Raw genomic sequence first — 20,710 nt, forward strand, 5'->3', positions numbered from 1 at the left:
ACATAATTTTTATCTTATTTTCTTGCACAGGGCATGATACGAGGAGTATCTGTGCTAATAACGAAGAATACAAGAAAATGTGTCTTATATTAAAGTAAATGCAACACTTTCACATACTCGCAATAATGTTTATACTGATTGCTGTTGATGTTGCTGTTGCTGTTGCTATTGCTGTTGCTGTTGCTGTTGCTGCTGCTTGCGGTGCTGTGTGTTTACATATTATGATCAGTACATCTGTATCTATAGACATGTGTACATTTGTATCTACAACAGTTTAATAGAAACAAGATACATGAGATGAAAGTTTAATGTGTACTTTTATGTACTAGTTTCGTTTTTCTACTTTATTAAAAATGAATTGACCTTTTTCTTGGCTTATTAGGTGCAGGGCAGCGCTATGGTTCACTACTAAATGCCCGCCATCGTTTGTTTGTCTAAGAAATATTTTTTTAAAATTTTACTAAATATTTTTAAATTTATGCGCATTTCATATGTACAAAGTAAAAATCAAATACAATTGCATTTTTTTTTTTTGTATTATAAAGAATGTTATAAAGCAACTTCTCAGAAACGTGGTGCACCTAAAAAATGTCAACTAAGGCAGTTCTTTTTGCAAGAAATTGCAATTCTTCACGAAGAAAATTACCAATTTTACATGCAGTACAATTGTTAATTTGCTTCATTTGTATATCGCAAATGAAATTGTCATGAATTTATTTATTTTTGCCATGTACTTGGCTAAATACAAACAAAAATACAAAAATACAAAAACACAAAAATATAAAAATAAAACTGCTTTGTGGACAAACTGCAAACTTTTTGAATGCATGAATCTGCAATTCAGCTTAAGTTTAGTTCTTCTTAATCTTGTCTATAGGTACATACGAGTATTGTATTTTAACACAGTTGAAATCCAAACATTATAACTATAAATAATATATTCTACATAATTGTATTAGTCAAAGAAACATAACTACGATTCAATTCCCAAAAAGTTATAGTTTTCAAACGATACATAAACCAGATGGTTACCCTAGCAGTTTTTTCGTAAAATATAGCTAGAGTATATGTTGAAATGATTTTGATCAATCCGACAAATGAACAAGTCCAACTCCCAAAAAGTATGTGCGTAAAGTTTCCTTCAAACAGTTAAGGTTCTAAATTTCTTCTGGACTCAAGAACCACATAATATACGATGGTCTTTTCTTTATATGAAATGTGTTTTTGAACAACGAATCTTGCTAAAGTTACTTTATTTTTTTATAATGACACAATTTTGTTCTTTATTGAATCGCTTTTATTTAAAACCTAACAATAAATTTTAGAATCTAAAAAGTTAATACGTGGGCGGTTTGATAAGTCAGTGACTTTTTGAATATCCCGCGCAGTTATTCCAAATGTAACAGTGCTGCCGACAGCTGTAATCTACCAGTGGGTTACTTTCTAATTTTGAGCAAGCTACGTCGTACAGTTGGTGTTTGATAGCCGTTCAAAGCAGACAACCTCGTGAATTTTTACGAAAATGGAAAAATGTGAATGTCGTGTGCTGATTACGTCACGATGCTCAAAATCCACGAATTGGGATATGAACAGCTATCCCATCCAGCATATTCTCCAGATTTAGCCCCCTGCGACTATTTTCTGTTTCCAAACCTAAAGATATAGCTGTGCGGTTAGAGATTTGAGTCGAATGAAGAAGTCATTACCGAAATAAACGCGTATTTTGAGAGCTTTGAGAAAAACTATTATTTGAAGGGAATAAGAAAATTAGAAAAACGCTGGACTAAATATATCGAGCTAAAAGGTGATTATGTAGAAAAATAAAATGTTTATTTGCCGAAAAAAATTTGTTTTATTCAAAAAGTCACTGACTTTTCAAACCGCCCCCGTAACATCACATTACAAATTATTTTATATGACACATACTGCAATTATAAAGTCGGTTTTGTTTTTTCAGAATTTTAACTTTTATTTCGATCATTGTTTTTAGTATAATCCTATACGTTTTTCGGCAAATTCGCTTTTGCCTTCATCAGAAGAATTTCTAATATATTTTTCGCCGTAACAACTCCAAAAAATTTAAAACAAAATTACATACTACAATTTATTTTAAAATGAATTGTAAATTATTTTAACGGGTCTCTGAATAAACAGTCAGAACTTATGGCTTTAGGAAAGCAGGATGACTAGAATAATTTATCATATTAGCAAGAGGTCTAACATTATTCTCTTGAAGTCTGCATTATTCTCTTGAACTTGACTTAAATCATCGGAACTTCCAAATCGAAATGTATGTTTTCATTTCTGATATACCAGGATGTACCATTTACCATACTTAGAATCATTATTTAAACTCTTTGCAGGATTTCTACGCTTGACGAACAGGCATTGCCATATATCTATTCGGATTAGTTTAATGATGTGGTTGTACAACAATACTCTAAACATAAGAGAGACTAATGGCCAATTAGACGGCGAAATTTTGAAGCCTTGAGCTTCATTTAAGTCCTTTTTGTTTCGATATGTTTTCGCCACTGTTTCTGATTGCGGAACTACAATTCCGATAGCACAATGAAATATAAAAGTTAATGTAATAACATAATATAGTTAATTTCTTTTTCTAAGACCATTTCAAATGATATAACTTTGTTATTAAGAGTTTGAATTGAACTGTTTTATAATAACTGTATTAGTTAACTAATTACTTATCAGTTTCTTGAAGGTGATTGATCTTATACTTTTCATATGAGTTCCTGTAGTAGACATTTTAAATAAATTATGTTTAGAAGTTGTCTTCTATAACACTGAAATAAAGTAATAAATTTAGTGAAAAACGAGTTTTAAAGATACTAACTTTGAAAAGCAAATTTTTCTGGTATTTTCTGGTATAAATATGATTTTCTTAAAAATTGGAAAGGAATATGTTACAAAGAAGTAGAAAATACGTCGCATACATATATACAGTCTATATAAAAAAAATATTAGAAATATATGACTTTAGAAACTTGTCACTTTAGAAGTTCATTCTTTTATGGTATCATTGCACTTTTTATATTAAATTTGTCAAGATGTTTGTAACGTCTTGAAGGAAACGTCATAGAGGTGCTGCTTCATAAAGTTTCTATATATATTTACTGGATCATCTTGACGTTGTAAGTCTATTTACCCCTGTCCGTCTGTCTGTTTCAATTTAAATTACTCTCTCAGTATTCGAATGGAAGTTTGTACACATACTATTCGATAGTAGATTTTAATGATTTCTTGGATTGACCATAACTATATCCGATAGTTGTGATATAAAGTCAACTATTAGTTATGAGTTATCTTCGTTTTTAATAAAGATATTTAAATAAAATTTGGATATAGTTTAAAACTTAGATATAGCTGCCACATAATATACCGATTCAAAAAAAAACAAATGATTCAAACATTTTAATTTCTCAGTGTATATTGTATTTATTATATTATATATATTATATTATATATATTACATTATATATATTATATTATATATATTATATTATATATATTATATTATATATATTACACGATATGGGCAGGGTTAGGCGATTGAAATGTTAAAATTGTTAAAATTTAATCTTCAATTCAAATCAATTCAATTCAATTAGTTGAAATTGTCTTATTGGCACTGGATACAGTGTATTATTTTTAGGAATTAACTTTGTTGGTTGATGATTTTAGCATGAGACCATAATCGATCAACACCAGGGTTTGAAAAGTTGTGTTCACGAACTTTGTTTGCTGCCTTGTGTATGTCAAATCTCAGTTCGCAAAAGAACGAAGTAAAATTTAATCATGCGTAGAGCTGGATCAGAACATATCAATTCTATAAATTAACTAAACAATGCGCAAAGTGTTACAAAAACTGGTTTTAATCAAGCAGAATTACTCTAGTGTGTCCATGTTACTAAATTCATTATTTATGTGCTCAAAAACTAGTAGCTGAAATATAGTTTTTGGTTCTATAATATTCAAGAGTTACTAAGCCAAGCCGAAAACCTTCGAGATCTGCATACATTCATTTCTTTCACATTTCTGCAATTTCGCTACACTGTCAGACAAGATACTTTAAGTGCTGCGATATATAGTATATATGTGGTATATATATATATATATATATATGTATATGTTTATATTCTATAAACAATTTAGTCTTCTTCACTGCTGAACTGGTCTTTCAAGCATTTCGCCGATTCACTTCTAAACTTTTTGGCCTGAACTAAAGTGTGTTTTGCTAAGTTATTTGTTTTGTTTGCTGATTTGAAAATGACGTTATATTTTCTGCATTAATCGTCATTTCTTAACATTCATTATCTTTTAGACGTGACCATTGATTATTTAGTTATACTTAAACTCCTCCCTCGTAATTGCTGCTAGTATGCCATAGTATTTATTAAATTAAATAATAAAATAGTAGTATAACCGTTTGGTGTGTATTTTGGTTGGTTTCGGTTTTTCTTTCCAAAATCTCGAAAAACGTTCGAGTTTACAAATCATATTTGATTATCTTAATATAAAAACAAGAACGTTTTGGAAGTGTTAAACAGAATCAGGCGGGTACGAAAACTTACTATGACGTAATTATGCATGAATCACATTCGCTCAGTGTACAAATAAACAGGCGCCTAGTTATGTACGAGTATGAAGACACTTAATAAATATAAATAAATAAATGAATTCTTAATTTGAAATTTATTTCATTTCATTTCGTTTTATTTCATTTTATTTCGTTTTGTTTTAGTTTATTTTAGTTAAAATTTGTAATAAAACAATTTGCGCAGTGTTTCTTAGAAGACGAGGAACAACACTAAAAGAGAAAATGATGTGATGGCTAAGATGGCTTCTGGAGATCTCTCTTTAACCAGTACAAGCAGCCAGGAAGGTGCGTTTCATAAATATAGTAGAATCAATTCATTAAATAAAGAGTGTTTTTTTTCCATTTTAAAATTACAGAAGAAACAACAGATTATGTAGGCTATGATCGTACACTGCGGCCTTCGTCAAATTCTAGTGGTAGCCCGACGGCCACTAACATGGCGAATAATAGCGCCAATAATGGTAACAATAATGGCAATTCGAACAATAAGAAATACGACAAAATAAAAACTCAGTATGAATCAGCAATAATTGAGTTGAAAGCCTTGCGTTTGCAGCACTCGGGTACAGTTCGTCGATGTGACAATTTGGCCTCTGAATTAGCTTTTTATCAGGAGCAATACGTAGCAGCTATGAACCAATTAAAAAGTACCGAACGTAATAAGATTACGGATATTTCCGCTGAAAATACACGTTTAAAACAAAAAATTAATATGTTGGAGCGGAATTTGAGGCGTATGGAGAGTGAAAATGGGAATTCACAATCAAACACAAATGCCTACTACTCTGATTATAATGAGTTACCTAATCGAGATAAATGCGATGGTACCTGCACTGAAAGCGAGAAGCTAATAGAGGACTTACATATATGTAAGGATCGTAATACCGAGCTAATGAAGGAGCGCAGCTTAATTGCGGCAGAACGTGAAAACTATAAGAAGAGTTTTGGCTCAGCTGTAAGTGAGCTAGAAAGTGTGAAAAAAGAATTGATTATATATAGAGATTCTATAGAACAGTATAATTTGCAACGTGATATTATGGAAAAAGAAATAAAAAAATTAAATTCTCTATTGAACACAGAAACAAATAAAGTAATGTTGATTACTTTGCAACGTAGTCGCATTGAGGAGGAACTTAATCAATTACTTTCTGAAAAAGATAATGTGTTGCAAGAGCACCAAAAAATGTCCGATGATTTGGCGGCAGCAAATAAAGAACTCGATAAATATAAGAAGGATATTATAATGTATGAAAATGAAATAAAAGTTTTGGAACAAGCAAATTCTGAACTTAAGAAACGTGATTTATTAAAGTCACGCGAGAGTTCTTGGTCAAAAGAATTTTCTGACAGCAAAGATGATTTTAAAGAAATCGAAAAATTGCGCAAGAACCTAGAGAAATCACAGTTAGAAGTAGAGAGAGCCGTACAAGATGCTGAAGAAGCAAAACGTGTACGTGACTGGGCCATATCACAGAGGGAAAAAATTGTACAGGAACGAGATTCAGTGAAAACACTTTGTGATAACTTGCGTAAAGAACGCGACAAAGCAATTTCGGATTTGTTATCTGCTATACGTGATAGTGAGAAGATTAAAAAACTAAAAGATGAAGCGCAAAAAAAAATTGATGCGCTGAAAGAGCAAATAGAAAATCAAAACTTAGATTCTTCTTCAAGGCGCAGTTTTCGTATGAGCACTTATGAAGCCGAGGATATGCTAGACATCGAATTAGGCAACTACCATTCAGAATGCGATATTGGCATCATATTAGATGACACAAATAACCGTCAGTTGGTATGCGGTGTAACAAATATATCACCAGCCTTTGGTAAATTGAAAATTAATGATGTATTAATAAAGGTTAATAATATCGACTGTCAGACCATGACGAAACGTATGGTATTGGATGAGATACGTGCAAGTGCGCCACGCTGTAATTTGTTAGTGTCCCGTACGCGTCACAGTAAGCGTCATTTTTATAATGTACATTTGAATTTACAAGATAATCATAATCACGGTTTAAGTTTGGATACCGGTGTGTTCATTTCAAAGATTGAGCAAAATTCTTTAGCGTCTTTTGAACCTGAATTGGATGTAGGTGACCGTGTATTAAGTATAAATAACAAATCTATGGAAGGAATGCAAACAATAGATGACGTGATGAATTTATTGAATGATGAACGAAATGAGTCCATAACAATTTTTGCTTTGAAAAATGTACAGGATGCTGGATACACTGATGTGCAACGTCGGATGACTACTTCTTCAGCACAAACAGATTCGATTGATTCGATGCATCGTGTTACTAGCGCTAAGCATCCATCGAAAATAGCTGAAATGTTAAGCAAATTTAAAGAAGTCATGCATATGTCAAAACCAGGCTCGGATGTTGATCATATTGCACAAGAAAACGATGCTTTAGCTGCTCTGGACTCGGTTTTAAGTGAGAACTCATCAGAAAAAAGTAAAGAAAATTTAAAACGTGGTAAAAGAAGTAAGAAAGAAAAGGAAGCAGCTGCTAAAAGCATGGGCACTTGGCCACGTACAAACATACTTAATGCTACGCATGAGAATCCAACTGGGACCATTGTGCAGCGTCCAGAAAAGAAACGAGCACCATTATCTCTTTTTACAGCTGGTCCAATTAATGTTGATAAAGATGATGAGCCTGATATAGTTGATGATCCACCACCATTGCCGCCTCAAGCAAAGCCACAAGCAAACATACGTAGCGGCAACGGAAGTGCTATTAAGAATAATCCAAATCGTAATTCAAATCCAATTCCCGCCTCAATACTCTATCAGAATGTAAACAGCAGCAACGGCAATAACAATAATATTTATTCAAATCATATGCGTCATTCGGTTTATGGTGCCCCTACCCCACCAATGGAACATGAACCTTTAGTTATGGAACAAACTAAGGTAATGCAGCGTGGTCCGCCTCCAATAAAAAATGCACCCATGCGTGTTAAGATACCACCATCCGATAAGTATGGAAGTAGCCAGCGTACACAAAATTATCAAAATCGCTACTCACTCAATATAACGCCAACAGAATTCTATAAAACAAGTGGACAGCAGGCGCAACAACAAGTAATAAATAATAATGGTGAATATGTGTCAAGGAAGCAGCACCTGTTCGATATGTTCAACAATAATCCGTCCACTGGTATTAGCAACACCAGTAAATCCACGCCTCATCCTACGCTTTTTGTGCCACTTCTTCCTATACTCTCCAATACAAGTTTTGTGCGTAACACTTCAGCAGTACAACAAAACTCATTGGATATGATTTCTCTTAAATCGCAAAATTCCATCGATTCAATACTATCAACAAAAAGTCCTCCCATTAGCGAATATGCAGTATCAAATTATCCACGTCGTGCACCAATGGCTCAACCAGCAGTACCTGTCGCCAAAAACGTACCCAAATATCCAAGCGATAGTGAAAGCATAGCATCGGGTATGATAAGTGCAGGGGGGGTCTGTACAGGTGTAGGCAGTGCAACTGGTAGTGGTTTTCACACTAATAACACAACTTCCAATCGTTATACTCAACTGTTCCCAACATTTACACAATCGACTCATCCGCATTCACATCCTTTACGCCAAATCCGTCATTCTAGTCCATTGACTTTGCCCTCGCCTCCACCACTACAACCACATCAGCATGCGAATATGTCGCATTCACATATGGAAACCGCAAGCAACAATGCAATTGGAATACCAACTAGTTCTGTGGATAAATTCGATATGGATTTTGTATCACCTGCTCATAATCATCATCCGCACTCATATTTACATGAATATCCACCACCGTCATCAGCCGCACAATCGCTTCATACGCATTATCATCCTCATGCAAGCGGTAGTGTTATTTACGAGGGTGGCACTTTTCCACGTAAAAAGGATAACCAACGCTTACGCATACCATCAAACCCAAGTGTTGCCAGCAAAAATAGTGGTGTAAAAAACAGTTCAGGTTCGATTGATCATCATTACGGAGTAACAAATAATCAGTCCACTCTACCTGCTGCACCTGTGGTACATCATTCAGCTGTAGCCAATGTAACGGCTAATGGCGGGGGTAGTGGACGTGGTTCTCCCATGCCCCAAGTACATGTTGAAGTATTAAGTCATGGCGGCAGCAAACGAAATTCCAATGTGCCGGCGGATTTTTTATGCCCTGGAGACCTTAGAAGAGTCACGATTGAGAAAAGCGATAAGTCGCTTGGCATTACAATAACTTGTAATAACAATGGTGGCGGTATTTTTGTATCGACTGTAGCCGAAAAAAGTATCGCGACCCGTGCTGGTCTTCAGGTGGGCGATCAACTCTTAGAAGTATGCGGTTTAAATATGCGTTCGGCTACAAACGATATAGCAGCTAATGTGCTGCGGCAGTGTGGTAACTCCTTTACAATGCTCGTGCAATACAATCCCGAAAGCAAGTTTAATAATTTATATTATATAATATTATATATATTAATTTTATATTTTCTACCAATATAGAATTTCATTCGACTGAATATGAAGGCACAAATCATATGGAATCTGAAGCTCCCATCAATCATTCTGGCTCACCAACGCCACGAAACTCACCGCGGCCACCAGTACGTACTATGATGGGTTCATTGCCACCATTGCCAATATCATCAACAACACCAACCCAAATATCATCAGTTAATATTCTGCCACCATCGAACAGTATGATGACAACACCATCCATTAAAGACCAAAGCTTTGCAGATAGTTTGGAAAATCAATCAGATTTGTGCAGTAGCCAGGATCTTCCTTCCTCAGCGGCCACAACTACAACAGCTTCCACTACTTCTACTGTATACGAAGAAGAGCCACGTTATGTTACATTGCACATGGATAAATCGAAAAACTTGGGCATAAAACTTTTTGGCGGGAATAAAGTGGGCATTTTTGTGCATGACGTGCATCCAGGCTCACCATCGGATCACGCAGGTATTCGTAAGGGCGATCAAATACTTGAATACAATGGCGTGGATTTACGTTGTGTAACTGCTGAACAAGCAGCAAATGAAATCTCTAAGTTGACAGATACAGTGACAATACTAGTGCAAAATAAACTAAAAAGTATGTAACCCAAATTATACTGTAGGAACTTTGCACCTGCATCTGTGTCATGCTTGTTAATGTGTATTTTTCATTTTAGAACTTAAACAAATCAAAGACAAATCAGGTGATTCGTTTTATATACGCGTGGGGTTTGATCGCACTGGAGATCTCAACGATGGCGATCTACGTTTTATTAAAGATGAAGTGCTTTATGTCGATAATACTGTTTTTAATGGGACATTTGGTTTATGGCGTGCATGGAAACTTGATGCAAAAGGTCATCGTAAGGAGTGTGGTATTATACCAAGTCAAATGAAGTAAAGATTTTATAAACACTTATGCACTTTACAAATTCATAAACATTGTTTTTACAGAGTTGAAGAAGAGCTACGTTCGGGTGAAGCTGCGGAAAACGAAACTGGCACAGCTCGACGTGGTAGCACATCAGCGCGTCGTTCGTTTTTTCGACGCAAAAAGCATCAACGCAGCTCCTCTAGAGATTCAACGGAAATAGCGAGCTTTAGTAATACACAGTTAAGCTTCTTTCCTGATTCTGGAATTCTTAATGACGATGGTGGTGTTTTGAGCTATCAGCGTGTTGAAAGATTAGATTGTAAGTAATTTACATGCATACATGCATAGTTAAGAGCAAAATAAAGTTTAAAATAAAATGGGGACTTAAATCCTTTTTACATTGTTAATTTAGTCCGTTATTTATAATACTAAATCCATTTATATAGTTGTTTATATATATTTCATTATTTTTTTGATATATATTGAACTATATCGGTTTGGTAAATTATATGATAGATTTGTTTGTTTGTTTATGTTTATTAACTTATTTATATTAGTACAAGTAAATTAATAATATTTTTTTATGCAAGTACTTTTTTTTGTTTATTTTCTTTTATTTATTTTCTTATATGTGTTTTCTTTTATTTGTCTTTTAATTTTTTTTCTTTTATTTATTTATGATTATGTATTTTATTTTTTGTATATATATTATTTTATAAATTAATAATAAAATAACATAAATAAATAATAATAAATATAAATAATAATAAATATAAACAGGGACCGTAACAGTTATCTTAAAAAAAATAAAAATCATCTTATAACTGTTATCATATGCATTTTAAAATAAAACTCAAAAAATAATAATTAAATTTGATTTTTATTATATTCATCAAAAGTAATAATTATTATCAGGGACCGAAAATAACAGTTATTTTAAAATTTTTTATGAAAAAAAGCAGCAACAAAAAGTTGTCTAAACTCTTATTTAAGTAAATAGTTATCATTCTAATAACTTTTATCCTTAATATTATGCATGCTTTTTATATATGAGCTTTTTAAAATAAAACTCAAAAAATAATAATTAAATTTGATTTTTATTATATTCATCAAAAATAATAATTATTATATGCTTTTTATTTTTTTCGCGCAGAAATAACTCTTAAAATTTGCTTCTTATTTTAAAACGCACAAATAACTGGTATACTTGCGTTATATAATATAAAAAGCAAGAGTATCGCGCAAATTTTTAAAACAAAAAACTGAACTAAATCTTTACCTGCACCAACCTTTTCAAACATTTTCTATGGAATTGCAAAAACAACTACCTTGTATGAAAATTGCATTTTATATTTTCATTTTAAAAATATCGCGCAGAATTTGCGCGATACTCTTGCTTTTTATATTATATAACGCAAGTATACCAGTTATTTGTGCGTTTTAAAATAAGAAGCAAATTTTAAGAGTTATTTCTGCGCGAAAAAAATAAAAAGCATATAATAATTATTATTTTTGATGAATATAATAAAAATCAAATTTAATTATTATTTTTTGAGTTTTATTTTAAAAAGCTCATATATAAAAAGCATGCATAATATTAAGGATAAAAGTTATTAGAATGATAACTATTTACTTAAATAAGAGTTTAGACAACTTTTTGTTGCTGCTTTTTTTCATAAAAAATTTTAAAATAACTGTTATTTTCGGTCCCTGAATATAAATAATAATAATATAAATAAATAAAATAACACTATTTTATTTATTTCCCTCTGTTTCTTTTATTTATTCCATTTTATTTTTTTTATTTATTCCATTTTCCTTTTTTATTTATTTATTTTATTTATTTATTTTATTTATTTTTTATATTGTTTATTTATATTATTGATTTATTTTTATATATTCTTTTATTTTTATTTTTTATTTATTTATTTTTTTTTTAATTATTTTTAATTTTTATGTATTTTGTTTTATTTTTTATTTATTTATTTTTTATTTATTTATTTTTTATTTATTTATTTTTTTATTTATTTATTTTTTTATTTATTTATATTTTTATTTTTTTATTTTTTTATTTATTTTCTTTTATATATAAATTATCTTTTTTGTATTTTTTTTTTTAATAAATTGTTATTATGATCGATATTTATGTAGGTTTTGTTTTTTTTACTGAGTTTACGTCGTTTATATATAAATATAACTAAATATGTAACACTGTAATTTTTTATTTTATTTAAAAAAACAATTTTATAAAGTTATGTGTTAAATAAACAACATCCGGTAAAAAATTTATATTTTTTTATATATTTGTCCTTTTTTTGATTTCCTTCTGTTTTTTTAATTTATTTCATTCTATTCTTTTTATTTAATTTTAATTTATTTTTAATTCATCAATAGCAATAATAACATTTTGTTCAGTTTATTTTGTATTCAACCTTTTTTAGTTTTTATTATAAATTATAATTTTTTTACATTTATACCTAAGTCATAACAAGGCTTGATTTACTATATTAATGCATTCTATACCTTTTAATATAATTTTAATTCATTTTATTCTATTTTTGAATGTATTATATCTAACATATATATCCTTCAATATATTCAATATTCTTATATATTCACTATATTTCTACCTATGTACATTATTATACACTTACAAAAATTCGTTCTACCTTCAACGTGTGGGGTTTCTATAAGACTTTGTCTATAAAGTAAAAGCTTTCTAATAAATTTTGCTAGTATATCCTAGTTTTCGTCATTTAATATGTACTTAGTGATGCTACATTATTTTCAAGCGTAGACCTTAAGCACCTTTGTTTGTCGGGCATTCACCTTTTAAATAGAAAATATCATCAATAACTAAAAGATTGCGTAAGGTATATAACTTTAAGAATTCTTCATACATCTTAAAGATACATTGTAATAACTCAATATATGCAACCGTGATCTCGAAATATGGATACTGTAAGCGTGCTTAATGAAAATTTATTATTGTCAAAGCACTACGCTATTATAGACTTAGATTATGATTTGTCAGTATCAATGTAGATTTGCTCTAATTGTGATTAAAATGTGATTGATTATAAAATTTTTGCATATGGTAATGATTTTTTCTTTTACTTCTAGCACCCGTACGTCGCCCAGTGCTTATAATAGGACCGCTTTCAGAATGCGTAATGGATCGTTTAACAATTGACTTTTCCAATCTTTTTAAACTATGTGAAGTTACAACAATGGATTGTTCTCAAGAAGCAATGGAAGAGGGTTTGCAGGAAAACATATTTGTTGATTACCGTCGTCGTAGTAATAAATTTGAATGCACAACTGTTGAATCTATTAACAATGCATTTAAAAATGTAAGTCACTGCGAAACCGTAAGTCGACGTGTAGAGATTTTTTAAAATAATTATTATTATTATAGGATCGTCGTCATTGTATACTTGACATATCAATATCAGCTGTTGAACGTCTGCAACGCTTACAAATATATCCGATTGTCTTACTATTACGCTTTAAATCGGCAAAACAATTACGAGAAATACGAGACTTTGGCACAGATAAAATATCTGCTAAAGCGGCTAAAGAAATGTATGAGCGGGCACTCAAATTGGAAACGGACTACAAACAGTATATATCTGGTAAATGGTTAATAATTTTATTTTTTTTAAAAATCACTTCAAATATATTTTCTTATATATATTACTATAGCTGTTATACCCGGCGTTAGTATCAAACATATGTGCACTCAAATCAAAGATTCAGTTGACAAGGAACAAGATAAATTACTCTGGGTGCCTGTAACCGGAATGAATAGTTAAAATTTTTATAAAATTCAATGAACAAGTGAATTCAGCAATAAATTTTAACGCACATTAATTAAGAAAAGTTTTACCACAAACTTGTGTAGCAGACGAGCGAGCAGAACGAATGTAAAAGAATTATTGTAAAAACTTCAACAACGAGCAACGTTTTTAGAAACTCAAAAGCTTTTTAATCTATTTATAAGTAGTTAGTTATTTTTTACCATTTATGGTTATTATTTTCATGGTTTTATTTTGTTGTAATTAAGTATTTTTTTTATTATTAATTATTTATGTATATGCGTGTTTTATGTAAATAGTTCAAAATAATTTGCATACGCTATATTGTATTGTTTTAATTAATTGCTTATACTAACCTAGTATTTGTATAGTTTTTAAAGTTTACGTATTTATAAATTAGTTTTTATGTTTTTGGTTTTTTGCTTAACATAAAAGCTTCAACTCATAGTATTTTTTATAAATGTTTCATAAATTATTATTAATTGACATTACAGTCAACTTTTTTTACGATTTGTACCTACCTAATTTAGTATGTTAATTTTATGAAATTCATGTTGCAAAGGAATTCTAAAAGTACTGTACAAATTGCATTTTAAATTTTACTTTGTTTATATTTTATAAACAAACATTTATTTTGAAATTAAGGTGAATCTTTTTTTTTTTAATTGTAAATTTTAATAACTATTTTTTCATATTTCATAATCATATGACTTTTTTAATAACATTTTTTGCAAATTAGCTCAGCTTGAGAAATCTGTAACTACAAATAAAAACTAGAAATGTTAATACATTTTATTTAACTATACTTTTATCATGTTGTATAAACTTAAGTTTAATTAGCTAGATCAGCGTTTAAGTCAGATAAAACGTACTGCGAACCAAAAAATTTATATTTCGCATACCAATACCAATATTTTTTAAAATATAAACAACAAATAAGTCGAAAATATAATATTTTCCAGTTAAAGGACGCTGCAATAGATTGCAGTTGAAAAACTGTTTTCTGAGTATATTAAACTTACAGACTAGTGCTTCAAATATAATTTGAATATTTCAGCATTTTATTGTTCGATAATGTTTTGTCAAATATTGTTCGCATATATTTGAATACTATATTATGTTCAAACATTTATTAATCGTAGTTAATCGTATTTCTATAAAACAAAACGAAAATAATTGCAGTTTTATTAAATGAAATACCTTCGAGCCTTTTCAAATATATAAAGAGTTCGATCAAAATATTCAAATATACTGGAACTGCTAGCAAGTCGAAACATTTAAAGTATTCAATATAAATTTTCAAATTTGAGGATTTTCGAACACTATGAAGCACTATTGTACAACTTATTGTATTTTATTTTTCATTTCTGGTATTCAAATATTTAACTACATTAATTGTTGATAAGTTAAATTATTTCTAAAACAAAAATTTATTGCAATGTACCAAATAATATCAAAAAAGCCAAATTACTAATTTGTGTATTGAATTTTTAGATTTTAAGTTTTATATAAAAATTTTGATTTTAAAACATATCTTCAGTAGAAAAACAAAAACACTTAAGTCAACTATCAACATGTAAAAGTCGCAATAACAATTAAATTTTGAATGTGTAAACTATAATTATCGTAAAAAACTTTGAATTAATTTATACTCTAAATATGTGCAATTTATATTTAATATTTTAAAATTTTTTATATTTTATTTTTACCACGAATTATACTATATTTTTAATTTATTTAATTTAAAAGAATTGTTAATGTATACTAATAGTTAGTAATGTAAAGGCTTTTAAATTTTATTTAGTTTGTTTTTTATTGTCTTACTTGTCACACATATTGCGTTAACGTTAAATATTTTCAATCTAATATTGACTTAGTGACAATTTTTCATGTACTTTATTTTTTAAATTTATATAAGTAAGTTACTTAATTACTTACTTATTTGGCCATAACCCGTTACCGAGTTTTGGCCTGACGCAGTAAGTTATTAATATTAAAATTAAAATTCGAAAATTAATAAAAAATGAAAAAATATTGTATTAAAATCATTTTAATTTTTTTTTAATTATATGTTCTTTTTAATAATACCCCAAAATAATAGAAATATTTATTTTATACAATATATTAAACTTGTCTTGATTTGTTGTTAATATGCGCTAAGTATTTCTAACAAAATGAAGACATTTAATTCTAATGTAAATTTTATTTGGGACAAATCGTAAAGAAGCTTTAGTATTTTTTAATACCTTTCTATGTTAAAAATTTTTTGTACTCATTGCATGTATTATTTATAAGTTTGATGTCAAAAATTATGATTTACTATAATAATTAACCAATAAATATGTGCTTTACATAAGTGCCTTCTTAGCAAAAACACCAATGGTAATTAAAAATTGCTTTTTAAATTGTACAATAAAACAATATTTTATTTATTTTATAGAAATTAGTTATAAGGATATAAGGCATTAAAGTAAACAAAATAAAATGATATAAAACTATAGTAAGCATTGAATATGGTTGCTAAATTTTTGTACCATAAAAAATGTAAAAATGAAGTCTATTGTTATAAATTTATTTAAAAAAATATGATGAAGTGTGTAATGTTAAATTTTTATAAAAAATAAATAACGTAAAGCACAAAAAAAATATCTTAAATTATTAAAAGAAAGACTGTTACAAATCCTTTTGTTACGTCTTAGTTAAATAATAATAACAATAACAGTCTAATTTACTTAATATTATAACTTACAATTTATGTTATTAACATAAAACATAATTTTTTACAATATTTTAAAGTAATATTTTGAAAAAATTTTAAAAATAACCTAGGTGTATATATAATTAAAATTTTTTTCTGTAATCATTGAGATTTCAATTAGTGAGCATATCAATCCAGTTAAGCTGAATTTAATCATTTTTTCCGTTTAATTTTGTTTAAATCTAAAATTTAATTGTTATAATTTATTTATATATTTAAATAAATTTTTTTAAAAAATAATTTAAATTAATAGTTGTTCATTAAATAAATTTTAAATATATTTTTATTTTTTTTTATTATTTTATAATAATAAATCATAAAATTATTAAATTAATATAATGATATATATGTATATGTATAAGTTAATTGTTATATTTTTTTTTTATTCTCTTTTTTTAATTTTTTTCAATGATACAAAGCTCAAAAGTTCTTTTAAAATTTGTAATTAATTCATTTACCTTTAAACATTGTTGAAAATGCAATGTAAAATTTTCAATAAATTTATCATCTGTCAAAGTAAGACTTAGTAAATAAAAATTATTTCCTTTTCTTAATTGAAAAAATAAAATTTCACTTTTTATCGAAGTATTTGAGTTTACTTGATTTTATTTAAACAGTATTTATGTATATACTATTTTGACTCCTTAAATATTGTGAAATAACGTATATTAATGTCTACTTGGTAAGAATTATTTCTTTCACACTGTTTCTAAGTGAAGTGTATTATAAAGTCGTGGTGTAATCATATAAACTATAACGAATCTGACGAATCTCCTATTGCTGATCAAAGTAGTAGGAGTCCAACGGATTTAGCTTTGTTCCAGTGCCTCTGCCTGGATGTCGTTACGCTATTGCTTATTATTTTAACTGGTTTAAACTTCGAGTATTTTACCGTTTAAATATGCTAACTACTTGAATACTGCGAGTTTTTCGAAAATATTCGAACATCATACAGACTTCGAATATTTCCTTCTATACATGAATGAGTTCCTTATATTCTTCAAGTTTTCCTATTATACGTATTTGTATAAAATAAAGTCATAGATCCGATCAGCATTGTAATGCTGGGAAACTTTGAAGTGCAATGATAAACTAGTCTCGGGTTTTTGGGCTTATTACAATTAAAATATTTTAAATAAAACTTTGACAAAGTCAGCAAAGAGAATCTAGTTTATTGGAAACTCTTGCATTTGCATTCAATTTTATCCTAATCTTTTTGTTGTTATTGAAGGCCTGACGAGAACTATATAACAGGAGACATAAAAGTTATTATAAAATACGAATACATGGGTTATAATATGGATTCAGTAGAGTATATGGAATTCTAACAGCATATAAATATTGTACAGACAGTATATGTTCTGTCCAAAAGAAATAGTGTCATCTGAATTTATTTTTTGAGATAGTATTTAATTTCTGTCAGAGATCTGTGCTTCATTGCAGATTTGCAAATATTTTCTGCCAAAGTTTAAAATAGATTGCACCTTAATTCGTTTGGTATTTCTTAGACTTTCTACTCGTCATATGGTTTTTGACTTTCCAGAAGTTGATAAGACTATTTTTCTTCCATTAAGAATTAATTAATGAATTAAGTGTGAATTCATTATATTTAATTTTATTAATTAATTTATTATAATTCAGAAATTGAAATTTTACCAAAATATACCAAAGGCAATTAAGCCTAATTGTACTAGATTAAAAACATGTTGTTGACCACACAAATATTAGGCGTGGGCATGTGTCGTTCTTCGGACAGGCCTAATTAAGACTATTTAAGTTATTTTCATATATATTTTAGTTCTTAAAAAAGGAACACTGAATTATAGCTTATATTGTATTAACCAGCGAAGATTTATTTATGCAAATTACAAATACGTATACATAGATTAGAATGTGGGTAATGATGATGACTGCGTGCGAGGTAAGGGGAATGTTTAGGAGCAAGTGTGGATTGGGGGATATTAATTGAAGTAAATCTAGGTCAAGACGGAGAAACAAACACTTTAGTGGGACTGAATATCTGAGAAACATGCCTACTCTAATATAAAACTTGTATTCGTTATTAATAAATTGGAAAATGGTTTTAGAGTCATTTTTAGAATAAAAAAAGTATAATCATATTTTAATGGGACTATAAGACTGTGGGTAGAGAGTACTTATAAAAGTATATTCATGTCAGCAATAGCTTTTAACAAAATACGAGGGGATTATACTAGGCAATATTAATATATTTTTGGGTTGCAAAGGGCTAGAATAACAACAAACTTATTAGAAAAAAACAAATATGAGCTTGTTTAGAGTTATAAATTGTCCGTTAGTGCCTTACAGGTGTAAAACTTATTTGAAACAATGCAAAAAAAAAAAATATTTATCGTATTATATAAAATCATCAGTTGAGTTCTGTATAAAGGCATATATTTAAAAATATGCTCTTAAAAATATTTGAGAGATTAGTAAAACTGTAAGAAAACGAGAAAGAGAGATTAATTAAGGTAATTTCTCTAAAAAAAAAAACAAAACTTAGAGACGAGAGAAAGTGATGAAAGACAGAGACACAATGCGGCACTTCGTTAAATAAACCAAGATGTAATAAAAGTTGGTGGTTGGAATAAAATTTTATTCCATTTTAATTACCATACTTTCAATAATTTTTCCTTTTAGAGATTATATGAATGACAATAATATAATTGTATACATTAACATATTTTATGAACTATGGTATTATTAGAACACAATATAATGGATTTAAGAGTTTTTTTTTAATTAAATGTTTTCATATAAACTTTGCTTTAGTTCCCAAAAGTCGCTACCTCTCAGTGAGTCTCTTTATACACTACTCAGTTTTATTAAAGCAGACTAATACTTTATTATTTCTCATATACTAATATATCATATTTCATAAAAATGAATTTTCTACTATAATAAAAATATACAAAAATTATAATATTACAAATTTATTTTATTGCGTATGTTTATATAATTTTATAATTTATTTTTATCACTAGCCTTAAATTATGGAAAACAAAATATACTATATTGTATATGAATATAATTATAACATTTTACAAGTTTCTCTTCAACTATTCAAAAAATAATAATAACAGTATTTTTTTTATTAATAAATTAAAACTATTAATGATAAAAAAACAAAATAGTTAAAAATTTTTATTAAGTTTTAGGTATTAAGTACATTGTTAATAATATACCATAGCAGTAGTTTAATATAATAGAAATCGATAAGCCAGGAAATCCGAAAATCCGGATAAACGCTTGGCATTAACTATCGAAATTATGCATCCACGACTAAAAAATTGATTTCAAATTGAAATTCCTTAATTATGAAAAATATTGCATGTTAGAGTGAAGGACTCAAGGCCATTATTAATGTAGTTCTTATTTTATATATCGGAATATTAATAATCTTTATGTTTTGTAAACCTATTTATATGATAGACTGTGTGGTAAAGTATCTATAACACTGTTTTTAAATGTTTTTGAATTCTGGGTACAGCTGAAGATTTTATATTTTGCAGACAAGATCCATATCTGAATCACTATAAGTACAATTATAACTGATAACAGTTTACTTCAAGATCGACTGTCAGACAGTTTTATTAATTAAAAAAGTGTTCAGCATAATGTATTACTAATATGTATAAATATAATTATTCGAATCATTTTTTGGGTCTTCAGGCCCTCAAGCCATAATTCTAAACTTCGAAAAATCGGAAATTTTATATAGATTTTTATTGAATCTTAACTTCTTTTGGATACCTGTAACTTGCTTTCTAGTTTCCAAGTTCCAAGTTCAATATAAAATATACTACATAATATGGCCACAAGATTTTTTAAAATGCTAGAAATATTTTTTAACGAAATGATAATGTATAATTTAATTTTAATTATTATTAAAAACTTAAAAATTATTAACTTAAATTAAACAAAACCATGAATTTTTGTTTAAAAGAAGTGTTTCCAAGGTACATTCGCTCGTTTGATAAATGAAACATTATGTCGCGCTATATTTACAATTAACATAATGCTTTTCTTACTAACTTATTACGACTAGTTAAAAAAATAGATATATTGAAAAGAGTTATCCTTAAATACTTAATTACTAATAAAATAACATA

The 20,710-nt window shown here is 28.5% G+C and overlaps 1 protein-coding gene across 2 annotated transcripts in view; it reads left to right on the forward strand.

The window, feature by feature from the left end:
• LOC119687148 (disks large homolog 5) overlaps positions 1-14,036 on the forward strand; it is a gene marked incomplete at its 5' end in the record, with an annotated part of 29,052 nt that extends 15,016 nt beyond the window's left edge. The window contains 8 exon segments of one of the 2 annotated variants that reach the window (XM_038101351.1): positions 4,763-4,903; positions 4,975-9,066; positions 9,132-9,725; positions 9,805-10,024; positions 10,082-10,320; positions 13,125-13,354; positions 13,420-13,636; positions 13,707-14,036. In XM_038101351.1, coding sequence (XP_037957279.1) covers positions 4,849-4,903; positions 4,975-9,066; positions 9,132-9,725; positions 9,805-10,024; positions 10,082-10,320; positions 13,125-13,354; positions 13,420-13,636; positions 13,707-13,816 — 5,757 coding nt within the window. In that variant the 3' untranslated portion in view covers positions 13,817-14,036. 2 annotated transcript variants of the gene reach the window in all.
• Between the last annotated feature and the right edge of the window lie 6,674 nt (positions 14,037-20,710).

Source organism: Teleopsis dalmanni, chromosome X (assembly GCF_002237135.1).
Source record: "Teleopsis dalmanni isolate 2A chromosome X, ASM223713v2, whole genome shotgun sequence".
Lineage (NCBI taxonomy): Eukaryota > Metazoa > Arthropoda > Insecta > Diptera > Diopsidae > Teleopsis > Teleopsis dalmanni.